This window comes from Salvelinus sp. IW2-2015, linkage group LG23 (assembly GCF_002910315.2).
Source record: "Salvelinus sp. IW2-2015 linkage group LG23, ASM291031v2, whole genome shotgun sequence".
Taxonomy (NCBI): domain Eukaryota; kingdom Metazoa; phylum Chordata; class Actinopteri; order Salmoniformes; family Salmonidae; genus Salvelinus; species Salvelinus sp. IW2-2015.
The window spans coordinates 37,716,746-37,732,208 of NC_036863.1; the positions used below are offsets into that span (position 1 = coordinate 37,716,746).

A 15,463-nucleotide genomic window follows, 5' to 3' on the forward strand; every position below is an offset into this window, starting at 1 on the left:
GAACTGTAATAAAGGTCCCCTATCACAAGGGTAAAATCTAAAAGGTGGTGTCACTGTTACCACTACACATCAACATTTCATATTAAACTCCAACTTCTACCAAATAGGTAGCTGGTTCAACTTGACCAGTGAAGCAATGCCACTCAATGTCACTTTCCAGCACCTAAAGAACGTAACTTCATATACACAACATTTAACCATAAATATTTATTCACACTTAAATCCTACTCTTGGTCCATAGTATTTTTGCAATCAAGAAGATAAACCTCTCCAACTCCCTACATATCTTTTAGTCTTAATCTCAACTTGCATGTTCAGTTTTGGTCTCCAGTTAGCATAGAGCAGTGCCTAGATCAGAKATGGAGGCTCAACCTTGCTCCACCTGTACTGATGAGTATGTGGGTGGCTGTGCCTGCCTGGTGAAAAAGGAAGCAGCTCTCTTTGGCTTCAAGCGTTTGATTTCTTTACCTGCCCGGAGGACAACAAACACATTTAACAGTTAGGTTTTACAACCTAACCTGATAAACAAATTAAGCTTATATGGATGGTTAATACTGACGAAATGAATGAYATGCATGATGATGGCCTCTCCCCAGACTCACCGTTGTCCACGTAGCTGATGGTGTTCAGTGTATGGACCCGACTGCACACCACACTGCTCTGCCTGCGCAGTTTCCCTCGCCGACCGCCCCTTCCTCTGTCACTGTTCCCTGCCTGTCCAGCAGGCTGATGGGATAGACTGACATCACTGTCCGTTTCCGTCGCCGCCCCTCCTTCGGCTGCAGACTGTAGCTCCACACAGAACTCAATAAGGCCGCTCATAAGCTCTGCCTAGAGAAAYGAGGGAAGAAAGAACAGTAGCAACTCTGGTCACTTCAATGGCATCTATGACCACCACCTAATGAATGTTTATTTTGAATATATATATATTTTTTTAAAGGTAGGTTTAGGTTTCATTACTTGTTTTGAATAGATCTTCAGTAACTTATTGACAGGGGTGCCGGCCTCCTCCCCATCGAATTCAAGCCACAGGATGTGCGAGTCACCTTCCCCCTCGGGGTAGCTGTGGTCCCAAGACAACTCACTGAAACGCAGTCCCAGGAGAACATGCTGTCGTGGAGTAGGAATGCACCGGAGAAAACAAGGCAGAAAGGTAGAGGGTTGGGTATTCAGTGAAGTCTTTTTGCATTGATAAGGTACATATCTTACTCAATCACACACAGTAAAATAGGTCATATTCTGCTAGTAATGTAGAGGAGTTATCATTTATTTAACAAGGCAAGTCAGTTAAGAACAAATTCTTATTTACAACGACGGCCTACCCCAGCCAAACCCGGACGACGCTGGGCCAATTGTGCGCCGCCCCTTTGGGACTCCCAATCACATAAATCAAATCAATCACGGCCCGGATGTGACACAGCCACTCACAGCTTGACATTTCAGGTCTCACCTTCTCTTTGATGTCCATTACATACACCCCCTCCAGACTAATCCCCACATTGACAGCTTTCCGTCCTGCTCTATGAAGAATCCCCTGAGCTGGCTTGTCAATCTCCCCCGAGAAGAAAGCACACCTGGCCAGACAAGAAACAAACATGATGCAAGTGACACGTGAAGGAGATCCAAACTGTGAATGTGTTCCATGCAGTTAAGTTGAGGCCATTAGTTTCGCCTGTTCCTTACCCATAGTAAGGCAGAGAGTGGCATGTGCTGAGGTACTGGCGTAGATGCTGAGTGGGCTCTGGGGGGGTGCTGCCTAAGGTGCTGATCTTACGATACTCCTCCAACAGGTTGTGCTCCAGCCCTGCCTGACGGCCCCCTTTYCCCCTCAAGGTAGAAAACAGCCCTCCACCTCCCCCTGATACATGTGCAGGCAGGAAGGATATYAGCTTCTTCTCTCTGAGGGAGTTGGGAGAGGAGAAGCAATAGTCTGGGTATGCAGCCAGCTATTGGGAAAAATTATTTTGAGTTATACTCTTAAAAATAATACACAACGGCCTCCYGGGTGGAGCAGTGGTCTAAGGCACTGCATYGCARTGCTAGCTGTGCCACCAGAGACTCTGGGTTCGAGCCCAGGCTCTGCCGCAGCCGGCCGCGASCGGGAGGCTCATGGGGCGACGCATAATTGGCCCAGCGTCGTCCGGTTTAGGGTGGGTTTGGCCGGTAGGGATATCCTTGTTCCATCGCGCCATAGCGACTCCTGTGGCGGKCCGGACGCAGTGCATGCTGACCAGGTCGCYAGGTGYACGGTGTTTCCTCCGACACATTGGTGCGGCTGGCTTCCGGGTTGGATGTGCGTTATGTCAAGAAGCAGTGCGGCTTGGTTGGGTTGTGTTTCGGAGGACKCATGACTCTCGACCTTCGCCTCTCCCGAGTCCGTACGGGAGTTGCAGCGATGAGACAAGACAGTAACTACTACTACCACCAATTGGATACCACRAAATTGGGGAGAAAAAGGGGTAMAWWWWTTWWAAATAATACACAACGTCACCAAGAGGCAGACGTTCAGATGCCTGGCATAGTTTACCTTAAAGCAGCAGTGGCTTTCTGGTCATCCAGACCTACTCCCAGTTCCATAGCAAAAGACAGTGCTCCCAAACTCGTCCAGGTTTCAGGGTCACAGGGGAAGCGGCCAGCGAGGATGTTAACCCGTGCCTCGTCGTAAAGTAGTCTCAACACCCCCTCGTCATCAATCTGGAGGGAAATACCATGCAATGAAATGTGGAATATAGGASGATGAAATGTGGCAATGAAATGTGGAATATAGGAGGATCCAAACACAGGGGCATGTAGGTGCGGGGGGGCCCGAGGGACAAACATAACCTTTTGTCTTAGGGCTGGTGCTAGAGTGCACTGGGGTATGTGTCTACAACCAGGAAAGTATAATCTATCCATTTGACACAACACAACTTGACTGATATTTCTCCCCCCCCCAACAGCTTCATGTTAAGTTTAAGGAGAAAACAGAACAAGCAGTACCTGCAGCTCTTTAGACTTGGGATGAAACACATTCCTTCTGTACTGCAAGCATGGCTCATCTGGAGAAAAAAAGGAAAGTACAGCATGGGGGCATGAGGAGGGTATTACTGAACATTTTTATATGATGGCAGATGTACGGCTTAGGATTAGTGATGTTGGGTCAGTGGCAACATGAGGTCAGGTTGACAAAGCAATATGAATTCAGCAGTGGGGATGAAAAAAAAATTCTAACAGATGTGAGACAAAAATGTTCATCTGCCAAAAATACAGAAACAAATAGAAAAGATKACAGAAACACACAAGCTCATCCCTACACACAGAGACACAGGCAGTCTCACCTTGAGATATGTCCTCCTCTGAGGCCTCAGTGAAGCGATACAGCAGGTCCTGCCACTGGCGGCACAGTTTGTAAGGCTGATGCTTCGGCTTTAACTGCAGTTCTGAGAGAGGAGGAAAAGGCAGGGAGTAAGCAACGATGTGATAATTAATGAGAAGGATGATGAAAAGCATTCTCATGGCATAACAAAGAAAGGAATTTGGCATGACAAAGCATGCTAATCTATAGCACCATATCCACAAGCCGTAGACTTGGCCTACACTCATTTCGCTGTAGTGATCCCTTCCCTATTTTACAAACAATGCCAGTCGTTCAGCAAGACAGTAGTTCAAAAGAGAAGCATTCAAACTGTCAAATGTTCCTCTTATGGCCCAAGGGCTCTCTTCAATCACCACCAATACATGATACAATGAACCAGACCAGCCTCAGACAACCCTATCCCTTTGTAATACATATCTGCCCTTCTCCCCCTGATAAAATCAAGAAACTGTCAAATGAATGGCCAAGTTGCTTATATTAAAATAACATCATGGGGCTAGGGGAGGAGGTGCATACAGAGAGAGCTGTCATTACCGAGCAGAGGAGAGCTGAGCCAGAAGGCAAAGGCATCCATTGCAGAATCAGGAATGTGGAGAGCCTCCCGGACACTGCGGCCTAGCTCCTGGACACTCACACAGGCAACACCCTCCACACACAAGTGTACCGCACTGTCACCCACCAGGTACACAAGCACATCTTGAGCTGTAGGAGAACAAACACAGGGAGGACAGTTGACATAATAATCTAATGCAAAACAGAAACATCTTGCAAGCCACGATGATGTCATGAGCTTACATKAATCCGTTTGATATATACACAGGGCTATTAAACACCAATGTTCCAAATAAGAAAACACACAGAGACAAAAATGTTATATTGTAAACACCAGACAAAGAAAAAAGGGAACTGACCGCGGGTGACAGAGGATGCCACACTTCCTCTCTGTGAGCTCCCCTCCGATGGTTCTGGAGGAAACCCCCCACACTCATCTACTTCCATCTGTGTGAGACACACAAATCAAGATGAGTTTTTCGAAAAATATATGTTATCCACTAGCAAATTCACTGTGACATARCTAGCTAGCCACCTCCGTGAGTAACGTTAACAATAGCTGTAGTGATGGTGGGGATCGATACAGTTGTTCTCCATCTTCTTTTTAAATAGTGAGCCAATTTGTTTTCAGCAGTTTTATTCCCTGACTGATGATAACCCGTTTTCTCATGGGTCTCACTTGTCCCTCTGCAGCATACACATAGTGAGCGAATATTTGGAAAATCGATTCGCAATACATATCTAATTTAACTATAGAATATATATCGTATCGTGAGGTGCCTTACAATTCCATGTCCTAGTTATCTATMATTATGTTCAATATCAAGGCTTTGATTTTCTCGTTGTCAAGTCGTAGTTTTTACTGAAACGACATTTCACATCTAAGTAAGCTGGTATCCTGCCAACAAACTGTAGACAGCTCAATTACGAATATTATGCTAACGTTAGCTACTAGCTAGCTAGTTACCAAGCAAGAAGACAGCGGTGGGCTAATCCGGTGAGATGACATTCAATTACCTTCTTTTACTGAAAATGTAGAATTGACAGTCCACAAGATAGTATAAAAATAAAAAACTCCGTATGAGAATATATTTTGTCAAAACAACAACTTCAACAGTTTACCAGCACACTGACAAATGCCTAGACTAAAGTACTGCGCCCTTTGTGCTTCTTCTTCCTCTTCTTCTTCTGTGGGTTTATGGCAGACTACAATCCCAAAATGTGTATTACCACCACCAACTGGACGGGGTTAAAAAAAAACAAGGTCAAAATAAAACCCATACGTGATAGGGAGAACTAACTTTATCCACCCAAATAAAACAATAAAAAAACACATTGACAAAACCAAACCCCCAAAACTCCCACTTCTTCCTTGCTTCCAAACTCCATGACCTGAGAGGGTGTTACGGCTTGTGACGATACTCCATGCAACTACTCCGCTAAGAAGTCTTTCAGTCCCAGGAACCGTTCCACAGCATCCACAATGATATCTATTTTACTGGACGTCCTCTCCACCTTGGCAGTTCAATCAATCACCATAGCTATAAAGGCCACAAAGCCCACCTTCTTAAACTTTAACATATCTGGATCCTGCTGTTGAACGGCAACCCCTGCAGCCTTCAGTGAAGCCCAATCCACCACCATGGACTCTTCAGGAGCACCATTCGAACCCTCAACACTTTTAACAGCCGCTGCATATGAAATGCTCTGGAGAGCCCTGACTTTGGCCACATCATTCTCTTTCACCCTTGTTGGGCATTCCAAAAACGTGGCTTCATGGTTCCCACCACATTGCAACATATCACATTTTCATCACTTTTAAAACACATATGATCTTTTCCACAACTTGGACATCTTGGCTTCTCCCTTCTGAAAAGACTTGAAACATGTCCAAAAACTTTACAGTGATCACACTCCATTGGTCTTGGAACAAATGCTCTGACTCTGTAGTTGTCCACACCGCTGTAAAACAGGCAAGAATAACTAAGTACTTCTGGGTCCCGGATTTTGGGAAACCTCCAGAATTAGAGTCTGTTCTGTTTACTTCGTAAATGAAAAATTCAGGTAAAAATGATAGTGCACAATTATCGATATATTTTATACTAGTTATCATAGAAATAATCATTAAAAGGATTTATATGAGATATGTTTTTTGTTTTTTCAAGCCTAAATGGTCAACTGTTTTTTGTGTGTATCATTTATTGCACCGTACACAATTTTCTGTACGTTGTGTCGCAGTAAAAGGGTCCATTCTACTCAGGAGCACACATTTACATAAACGGTGGCTTTGATCACAGTTTTGAGGTTTAGGTTGCTTAATGTAGGCCGTCATTGTAAATACGAATTTGTTCTTAACTGACTTGCCTAGTTAAATAAAGGTTAAATAAAAAATAAATAAAACATTTTCATAGCTACAGTAGCTAGCAGCACTAGCATATACTGTTGTGAAAATCTCTTTTCACCCACCATCAACACCAACAATCTCTGCAATCTTCCTCCATGCCATTGACCTTATGATTTTGTTTCTGTATTTTAGCAAAGCAAAATCAAGACAGGCGGAACAATGTTTCATGAACCGAAGATCTTCAAGCAAACATCTGCTCCTCGCCTGATTGGTTAACGGCAGCCACGTGCAMTTTGCATAAAGTAGAGCAGTGCTGAACTTTTTCAGGTGGCTCCCATAGCACGGTTCAAGCTGCTCACCTTCCCACAACCTCTTGCACATTGCTCCGTGTGTTCTCGTTGAAAATGAATTCGGAAGTAGTGGAAACAGTACATAACGCAACAAAAGACGTCTGCTGCCCCGCAAACAACTCCATCTACGCATGTAAACACGCCTTAAAAAAAACGCCAGTCTTCTGAAAGCCTATCCCTGGGATAGTTTTATTTTTCAGCTGGACAATTAGACACATTTTCCTGCCAAAGACACACCAGAATKGCTTTCCAAGAGGTGTTGGGCGTTCTTGAGTGGTCTAGCTGCAGTTTGAATATTGCTGCCCATCAATGATTCCCAACCAAATGTACAGCACTTGAGCAATTTTGACAAAAACAATGGATATGTTACAGTAAGAGTTCTGCAAAGTTGGTTGAATCTTATTCAAAATTATTTACAGCTGTAATGGTTGTCAAARGTGCTTCCACCAAGTATTAACTCTGGGGTGTGAAGAATATCTTATTTATACTTTTTTGTACATTTTCTATAATCTTTCTTTCACTTTGAAAATGTGGAGTATGTTTTGTAGATCAGTAGGAAAAAAACAATGAAGAATGCAAGGGGTGTGTAGACTTTCACTAGGCACCATAGCTGCGGGAAGTAGTAAAAAAAAAAGAATATGATTAATACAACAAAATATTTTTTCACCAAAAGTAGTGCACTGGCCCTTTACTAGTATTAGCGGACGGATGTAGAGGTCTATAGTGCGGGCAAAAACATTTATTCAGCATATCTGCTTTGGCAAAAAAAAGTTGAATAATTAAGAACAGTATCTTGTAGGATTCAATAGTTGGAATTGAAAGAGTTGTAGCCTTGTCCCGTTCTCTGTGATTGTCATTCTAATTGAATCCAGCAGGAACAAAACCCTGTCCTCAAACATTTACATCCAAAGGTGCAAAGTTATGGGCAAAGACACAAAACATTTTTCTTGATCAAATAACATGGAAATTAATTGACCATCCTTACAACCCACTTAATGTACATTACTGTATTGTACATAGGCCGGTCATCTAAGTTCGTACCTGTAGACTTTCCATCACCATGAATAGAAAAACAATGACCAATATAATTGAGTACATTGAGATAGCAAGCGGTTTGTGATGATGTGGCTCAAGTTGGTAGAGCATGGTGCCTGCAATACTTGGGTTGTGGGTTTGATTCCCACCAGGGGAGCAGTATGAATAGGTATGGAAATGTAGGCACTCACCACTGTAAGTTGCTCTGGATAAGAGCATCTACTAAAAGGAATTAATAGACCATTTCAGTTCTCACATAGAAATAAAGTTGCTTTGCAAAGTATTTCAAGAAACTGGAAAACATATCAAGCAAGTAACTTTATATTCCACAATATTTTGTATGTTTTGTACAGAGCAGTTCTGAGATRYCAATAAAGTAATCATCTTCCCCTCAAGAAACAGAACACTTGCAAGAGTCATCATTATCTGAGGACAGAAAGTAGCTGTCAAACCATTCAATTCTTTTAAAATCTGATGTGAAAAGTAACAATATGACATGTGTGTTCATAGATCATTTCAAACAGTTAAGTCTTTACAAAGAGCATAATTTAATTGAGAAATGTGAATAGTACAGCAAAACAAAATTGGGGTTGTAAGTCAGCTTTATCAAAAGGACATATTGCTCCAAAATAAAAATACAGCTTCTTACATTGACAGAACTGTCTTCTGCAGAGTAAGCATCAGCAAGAGAGATATTTTTGAAAGTGTAATTTTTCATAAAAKTGCAAAGATAAGAACAGCAAATTGATATTGTGTACTGTAGACAATGTGATTTCAATACATAACATTTAAAAARAGAGGTCCTATCAACACACCTACCCACTAACACATTTTGTTTTTGTAAAATGGCAAGTTAAATGGTCAAAGAATTGTCCAAATATTACAACCAAATTTGAACCACAGCAATGCGCAGACACCTTTAGTAACACTTCAAACTCAAGAGAAGCAAGTTAAGGATCTTTGAAAGTAGACCATTCTGTCAAACATAGTGTCTGAGCACACAGCCTGGCCTCATAGACTATATGTAACATAGCGAATGTAAATCCACAACCCTGAAAATAGCATGATACGTTTAGTATGGTATAGTTACGTAAGACAGATGATTACTTAAGGCAAAATTGGAAGTAGGGCGGTTGGTCGTGGTGGATGGGTGCGATTTCCAATCTCATCACGGATAACTTTAGAATTTTAGCAACTTTACAACTACTTAGCATGTTAGCTAACCCTAACCCCAGGCCTAGCTAATGTTAGCCACCTAGCTAGATTTCATAACATATCATACGTTTAGCAAATTCGTAACATGTCATGAAATGGGTGATGGACATCCACAAATTAATACATACCATATGAAACATAACATAGTAAAATGGAGTGTTTCGGATTTACATACAGAATAATACAAAGTACTCTGGGACCAGGTTGGGGCACAGGGCACTTGTGGATTTCAGAACACTATGTTATTTTAATGCTATACCAAGATGAACAATGTCCCCTGGGTTAACAACCACTCAATTTTAATATCCTCAGACTATCTGTTCAACATTTTCTTWRTCCAAAGATTACAACTTATATTGCATTCAGAATTTGGGAGACAATTGGTAAGAAACATTTATTCCAGTTCAACACAAAACACACCGCATTTCATTCAATTTCTATATTTACATACTTTAAGATTTAATCAACATACAAAAACAATATGTGAATGTCAGACACAGCATTCTTCCAGTTCAACACAAACCTCACACTCACTCAAGTAACTTGAAAAACTGTTATTGATGCCCACTCCAAAAATACCTTTGTTTTTAGCAGATGTTGCAACAAGCCATATTTGTGTGCCATACATAGAATACAGTATTTCTGTTTTCCCMTCACCATTATTACCAACACTGCAATCTCATTTAAAGTAACTGTCCAGTGTTTCCAGATTTATATTAAATATGACCTATAACTAATTACAATAGGAGTGAAATAGTTCCTTCCTTCCAAAAAAAAGGTAATTATGTTAAAAAATATTAATGCAAGTAAAGCGCTGATTGACCAGCTGATCCTCAGGATGACATCATCCTCTGAGTAAATAGCTAGCATTTTTTTAAACGGCCTGTTTGAGATACAAGTTTGAGTTCAGTTTGAGTTCAGTTTGAGTTCAGTTTGAGTTCAGTTTGAGTTGGTTAAAAAAATTAAAATAAAAACAAAATCTCCAATTTATGCTTTGGCCACAAATATAAGTATAGGATGAGTCAACAACATTATKTGGGTATAAGTTAAACAGAGTATGAACTTAAAGTGAGATTGTCACTGRACAGTTACTTTAATGTACAGTAGGTCAAAATATATTAATTTGACATATATCTCAAAGCAATGTAAATAATTGAATGTGTTAACACACACACACACACACACACACACAGGTTATATAGCCCATTAGTTCTTAGTAGTAGATGAATAGGAAATTTGCACCTTCCTATCCCAAAGAGGGGACAAGGGTGTAAGGTTGCTATCATTTCCAGGGCAAAAATGCAACATCCTGTCCTCTTCTTTCATCTCCAAAAGAGAAGATGCCTCTCTGCCTCTACTGGTCCCACCATCTTAGATGGACTTAGATCGGCCCCATGTTCAACACTCACCAGGACATGGAGTTGGGTGCTGGTCAGTTTTTGCCCACTCGGATGTTGGGGTTTAGTAGGGGGTCTAAGTTGGGGTCGGAGTCAGCTGAAGCACGGCCCAGTTTAGCCATAATGATAATCAAGGTAAAGAATCCCAGCACTCCAACCAGAAGGAGCATGAAGACCCTCTGCTTCCAGGACAAGCCTGTCCTCTTTGAACCCGTCCGGTTTCTGAGAACACAAATAAATGTATATCTTCAGAGTTAAGAGAAATGGGACTCCACCTTTGGAAACAGAGTAACTGATAAATAAGATCTATAAAAATGTAAGATGGGACAAGTTGTTTTTTTACAACCAAATCTTTTTTTATGTAAATGGAATGTTGTTATAGAAGAGTTACGGATACAAAGTACAGTATATTGAAAGCATAGGGTGACTCCACACAGGAAGTTCCAGACACTTCCAGAATCTATGCCAAGGTGCATTGACGCTGTTCTGGCGGCTCCTAGTGGTCCAACACCCTATTAAAACCACTTTATGTTGGYGTTTCTTTTATTTTGGCAGCTACCTGTAGCAGCAGGCTACATGGAGAATGAAACAGCTAGATAGGGGAAACAGCTCGAGTCGCACAAAAGGGAATAAAACGTTGMGGATAAAGTTCGGAATGACACAATTTCATGTGTACAGCATCTAAAGACCTGCATCGCTATACTAAGAGGTTTGTTGTTTCTAAAAGGATGTATTTGGGTGTTTTCGGAGCCTTTGGCCCCCATATTACACAACGAGGAAAATAATTGCTGTTTGGGGTAAGTATATCGAAAACAAGTGAAATCACAAAAAAGATGTMTTGGACCCTTCTATAAACATTCCATATAATAGAGATTTGGTTGTAAAAAATAAAACTTCTCCTAAATAGTTCAATAATGGTTAAATAAAAAKAAAAAGTACTGTTGTCCATATGCAATGTAGTTTGCTCAGAAAGGTGTACTTGCTGTGCAATAACTAAATGAATAGCACCTACTTGAAATAACTAGTAACACAATTCAATTACTGACTTGAGAATCTGTGCAAACCAGCTGAGTGCTGGTCGTCGCCGGTACTTGTCGTCGTCAAAGTCAATCTGTGTCACAGAGCTGTGTCCAGAGCTGTAACCAGAGCTGGGACCAGAGTCCCGTGTGTCATAGACTTTCCTTGGGGTTGATGCTGGAAGCAAAAATAAACATCAAATGAATAACCAAATATGAGGATACATTACACACATGCATCTACGTGAAGAATATCAGATGYGTTATCAAAAATGACAGGAACTAAGATCAGATTTGAGGCTAAGGTTTGGACTAGCCTGTATAGCATGACAACACTGTATGGTTAATAAAACTGAGGATTAGTACAGTTCCTGCAAACCAGAGTAACATTCATAGTCCTTTACCTGTGTGTAGGGTGATTGTGTCACTAGTGGTTGCAGTGATCATGTTGACCCCAGAGTGTTGTTCTTGTGCTACCATCCCCCCATTGTTGTGGAGATTTCCATGATCTTCCTGTACTGGAGGTGGAACTAGAGTAGGGGCCGGGCTGGGGGTGTAGGGGTGGGTGGGGTAAGCTTCAGTGGTCTCCAATGCTGAGGCTAGCACAGTGGGGGAGAAGGTAAATGTTACAGTAACCTTTCTGATTCGAACAAACAAACCAAACATTTAGCTTAGCATTATGTCATGATGCCTTTGGCTGCAATGCAGGCTCCCGTTATTGTAGACCAACAAGGCAGTAACAGACCAGAGACAATGACTCACCATCAAATGTGGACCAGTCAGYATAATCAGTGACATCCTGTGTGCTGTCTTGAATAGCTTCTACAGGTTCTTCAATCTTGCAGTGGAGAGAGTATGTGCATGTTAGATTTGAATTGTCACAGAATACTTGCCATCTCGCTGAAAGACACACTTGATTTATGGGTCCTAAAACGTAATTAAAGCCCTAAAAATATTTTACACTAATATCATACACAATTTAATGTCGGTACCCAGCATCTCAACCAGTATATCCCTGTCACCATCACTATTCAATTTCTCTAACCACTAGTGTGACCCATCCCAACCCTATTCCTCACCAGAGGTAGGCCTAGTCCAGCTCTTGCCCAGTTGACTAAGGAGAGCTGTTCCCTCAGCATGTCAGCTATTGGGCTGGCCAGGTTGGAGGGGGGAAACACTGGACCCTGGCAGCTGGGGCACTGGTATCCCGCAGGAGCAGTGTGTAGGGGCAACCGGGCTGCCAGGTCATGAAGACAGGCCCAGTGGAATACATCTTGGATAGAGAGACAGGGCAATGATCCAGGTGGGTTTGTGCAAATTCCACAGAGCAGTAATATCAAGCAACAACAATAGTATGGAGAGTTCCTCTCAAAAAAGAACACGACTATACCAAATTCAATAAGAGCACAAAGGATAACAAATCCAAGATGTTGACAATCTTACCATAGCAGACCAATCTGACAGTATCCTGGGAGATCAGTGGGTTATTACACAGTTGACAGTTAGGGCTGTAGTCACTATCCTGAAGCCACTGGAGGTAGGACTGCACTATACACTGGTAATCAGAATGGAGAGAAAATACTTCATAGTTTAGTRGCAAACACAGCTACTATTAGTCCCTTTTAGAATCCGAGAGTGGAAGACTTACATTCTCGTCTCTAACATGTAAGCTCAACATTTCCGAATAGTCCCATTACAAGTCAGAATGTTACTTTACCTGTTGGCAATGATTTTGTCCTTATGTCGGAGGTAATCTGAGACAATATATCCACAAAGAACTGCTACCAGTCCCACCTTCAGTACGCCGATTTGCACATGGTTCTGTCGGCTGGCACCTCTGGCCCGTACCTCCAACACCGACGTAATGCAATTTTCAAGGGATTGTTAAATAAATCTTAACTGTTTGGTCATAATATCATCACCTCTTGAAGRGTATAATCAGAACTACAAATGTCAGATTATTACATGCAAAACAATAGCGCACATTTAGCTCTATCCCGAGTTATACAGCAGGTAACTGCATGCTTTTCAGTAAACAATTTTATCATGCAATTTCAAATATGTGAGAGTAGCCTCAAGATAKCTCTCAATATTGGCCACCATGAATTGGAAATTTGAGTGATATAAAATAAAAGTGAACTATACCTGACAAGTATGAATGTTTTTTTAGGTTAATTTCCCATCCTTTGAGGGCTCTGCCTGTCAAGCAGCAGAAGGGCGCATTTACCGATGTACAGTTAACTGATAACGTTTACTTTGCAAGCTACCAGTATAAACTTTGTACAGTTGGCTAAACATTGCTAGTGKTAAGTAGACCTAGCTAATATACTTTTTTGCTGCTGACAAACATGATAGGCTACATTGATTGATGGATCAMGTCAAATTAACTAGCTAGCTAATAACATATCACGTCAATATAAGCTAAGTTTCAGAGGATAAATTAGATGGCTATATCCAAATATTGTTTGATTTTCTTGCCATCTATAGTGGTGATGACAGAAGTCTGAAAGGATGAGGACTTGCYGATGTCAAGCTCTTTCCAAAAGGATAATCTCTGATGAAGCAAGCTAAATGACACATGTTGATTGCTTAGCTAGCTAGCTACTAGCCCAAGATATACTCTTAAGAAGCCTATCGTTACTCCTTAAGGTCCAAGGATAGTATATGTTATTTCCAGAGGTGGACTGGCTCAGGCAGCCACAAACTCAATCTACAAGTGAATCGATTCTCAATTGCGATAAGGTTCTAGAAACATAAAGCCCTTTACTTTCATGTCACATCAAAATAATTTCACAAATGCAAAATATACACTTACTGTACACTGTTTTAACAGGCCTTATCAGAGTTGCAGCCAACAATATGTTTCAGTGACAACACGTTTCTGGTGGCATTCATCCGTTACACACAGKTGTTCGGAGCATGCYAGGTGTGGTCCCACCATYTTCCGTAAACATGCGCTKTAACATGGAGATATGGCCATGTGGGAACACTAACCCTGTATCAATGTTGTACATAAATATATTTTTTGACATTATTTCTCGCTGATATGATAAAGTTCCTTACGCTTCCAAAACTGTACCGCAAGCGWTACATAGTAATGTTCAGAACGAKTGTTGAGGATCTTAACATTCCCCGGTACAGAAGACACCTTCGTCCAATGTGTAATGATCATGACTCGCCGTTCCATTACAAGGGCTAGCTAGCTACATGCCAATCGGATTGGCTACCCTCACATATCTGAAATCTCATGATAATTKATGTTTACTGATCATGAAACGCATGCAGTTACTTGCTGCATTACTCTGATGATAGTTACACTTGAATAATTGGAAATGTGTAGTTCTGACTATGCTCTTCAAGAGGTGATAWGAACCAAATAGTTTATTTAACAAWCCCTTGAAAACGGGACGTAATTCTCAATGGTTTTAGCGGAGTTGGAAGTCTTCTTTCCCTCCAGCAGCCAAATCGAACGCTCTGCACCATATTGTGACGTTTTATTGTTAACGACCTATATGATCTATATTTCATTTCACATTACATGAATATTTAGAGCTGTCCATCCACTGACCTTGTTGTGGTTGGAGACCAGGCAATGCTCACAAACATTCACCCGATGTTCAAAGCAGAACAGGTTGGTCACCTTCCTCTTAGGACACTTGCACAGACCCATGGTCTGTCTGTAGTACTGTACACACAGATTCAGACACAAGTGACCACCAAAACAAGCTTCAGCAACGACATCATAGTTATGGGTATTATCTAAGCAATGTTCTGATATCCCAGTCAAATCTACTCATGGATCAAATTAAGTTTGATGATTACATATGGGTGTGTAAGACACTGCTTTCGTGTATTGATAGATATAGCTAGTTCACTAGCATCAGATGTGTTTCGGGTGGCCTTAATAAGTTATCTCAAACTTACCTGTTACGCAAGCTTTCTCCTCGATGCTTTTTCGTATGAAGGAAGGGGTTGTAAAAATACTGATGTTCTGCCCTACCAACTTGGTCAGCTAAATCTAGAAAATGCGAATGTTTTCAGATGCTGACATTTTGCCACGTCTCTTCCGGTAGAGTCGCAGAATAATGATGTCACGTGAGCACGGCACAGCTGGTCCAAGATTAGTTTGTGCGAGGAGGAGGAGAAGATGGAACTAATTGAGTTACAAAATAAACTGGATAATATATATAGATTAATAG

At 41.4% G+C, this 15,463-nt stretch overlaps 2 protein-coding genes across 2 annotated transcripts; both read right to left on the reverse strand.

The window, feature by feature from the left end:
• Positions 1–191: 191 nt before the first annotated feature.
• LOC111951137 (FERM domain-containing protein 8) lies at positions 192–5,088 on the reverse strand. The gene is made up of 11 exons (XM_023969168.2): positions 4,925–5,088; positions 4,267–4,354; positions 3,890–4,057; positions 3,318–3,419; positions 2,980–3,038; positions 2,528–2,694; positions 1,684–1,899; positions 1,451–1,574; positions 961–1,110; positions 603–831; positions 192–468 (listed from the first exon to the last, which is right to left on the reverse strand). Exons 2-11 carry the CDS (start codon positions 4,352–4,354, stop codon positions 368–370), a joined length of 1,404 nt encoding a protein of 467 aa, XP_023824936.1. The 5' UTR covers positions 4,925–5,088; the 3' UTR covers positions 192–367.
• Positions 5,089–9,542: 4,454 nt separating this feature from the next.
• LOC111950707 (zinc finger protein-like 1) lies at positions 9,543–15,281 on the reverse strand. Its single transcript, XM_023968514.2, has 8 exons — positions 15,189–15,281; positions 14,833–14,949; positions 12,708–12,819; positions 12,344–12,537; positions 12,027–12,102; positions 11,669–11,863; positions 11,295–11,442; positions 9,543–10,470 (listed from the first exon to the last, which is right to left on the reverse strand). The coding sequence occupies exons 2-8, from the start codon at positions 14,932–14,934 to the stop codon at positions 10,284–10,286; spliced, it is 1,014 nt and encodes a 337-aa protein (XP_023824282.1). The 5' UTR covers positions 14,935–14,949; positions 15,189–15,281; the 3' UTR covers positions 9,543–10,283.
• Between the last annotated feature and the right edge of the window lie 182 nt (positions 15,282–15,463).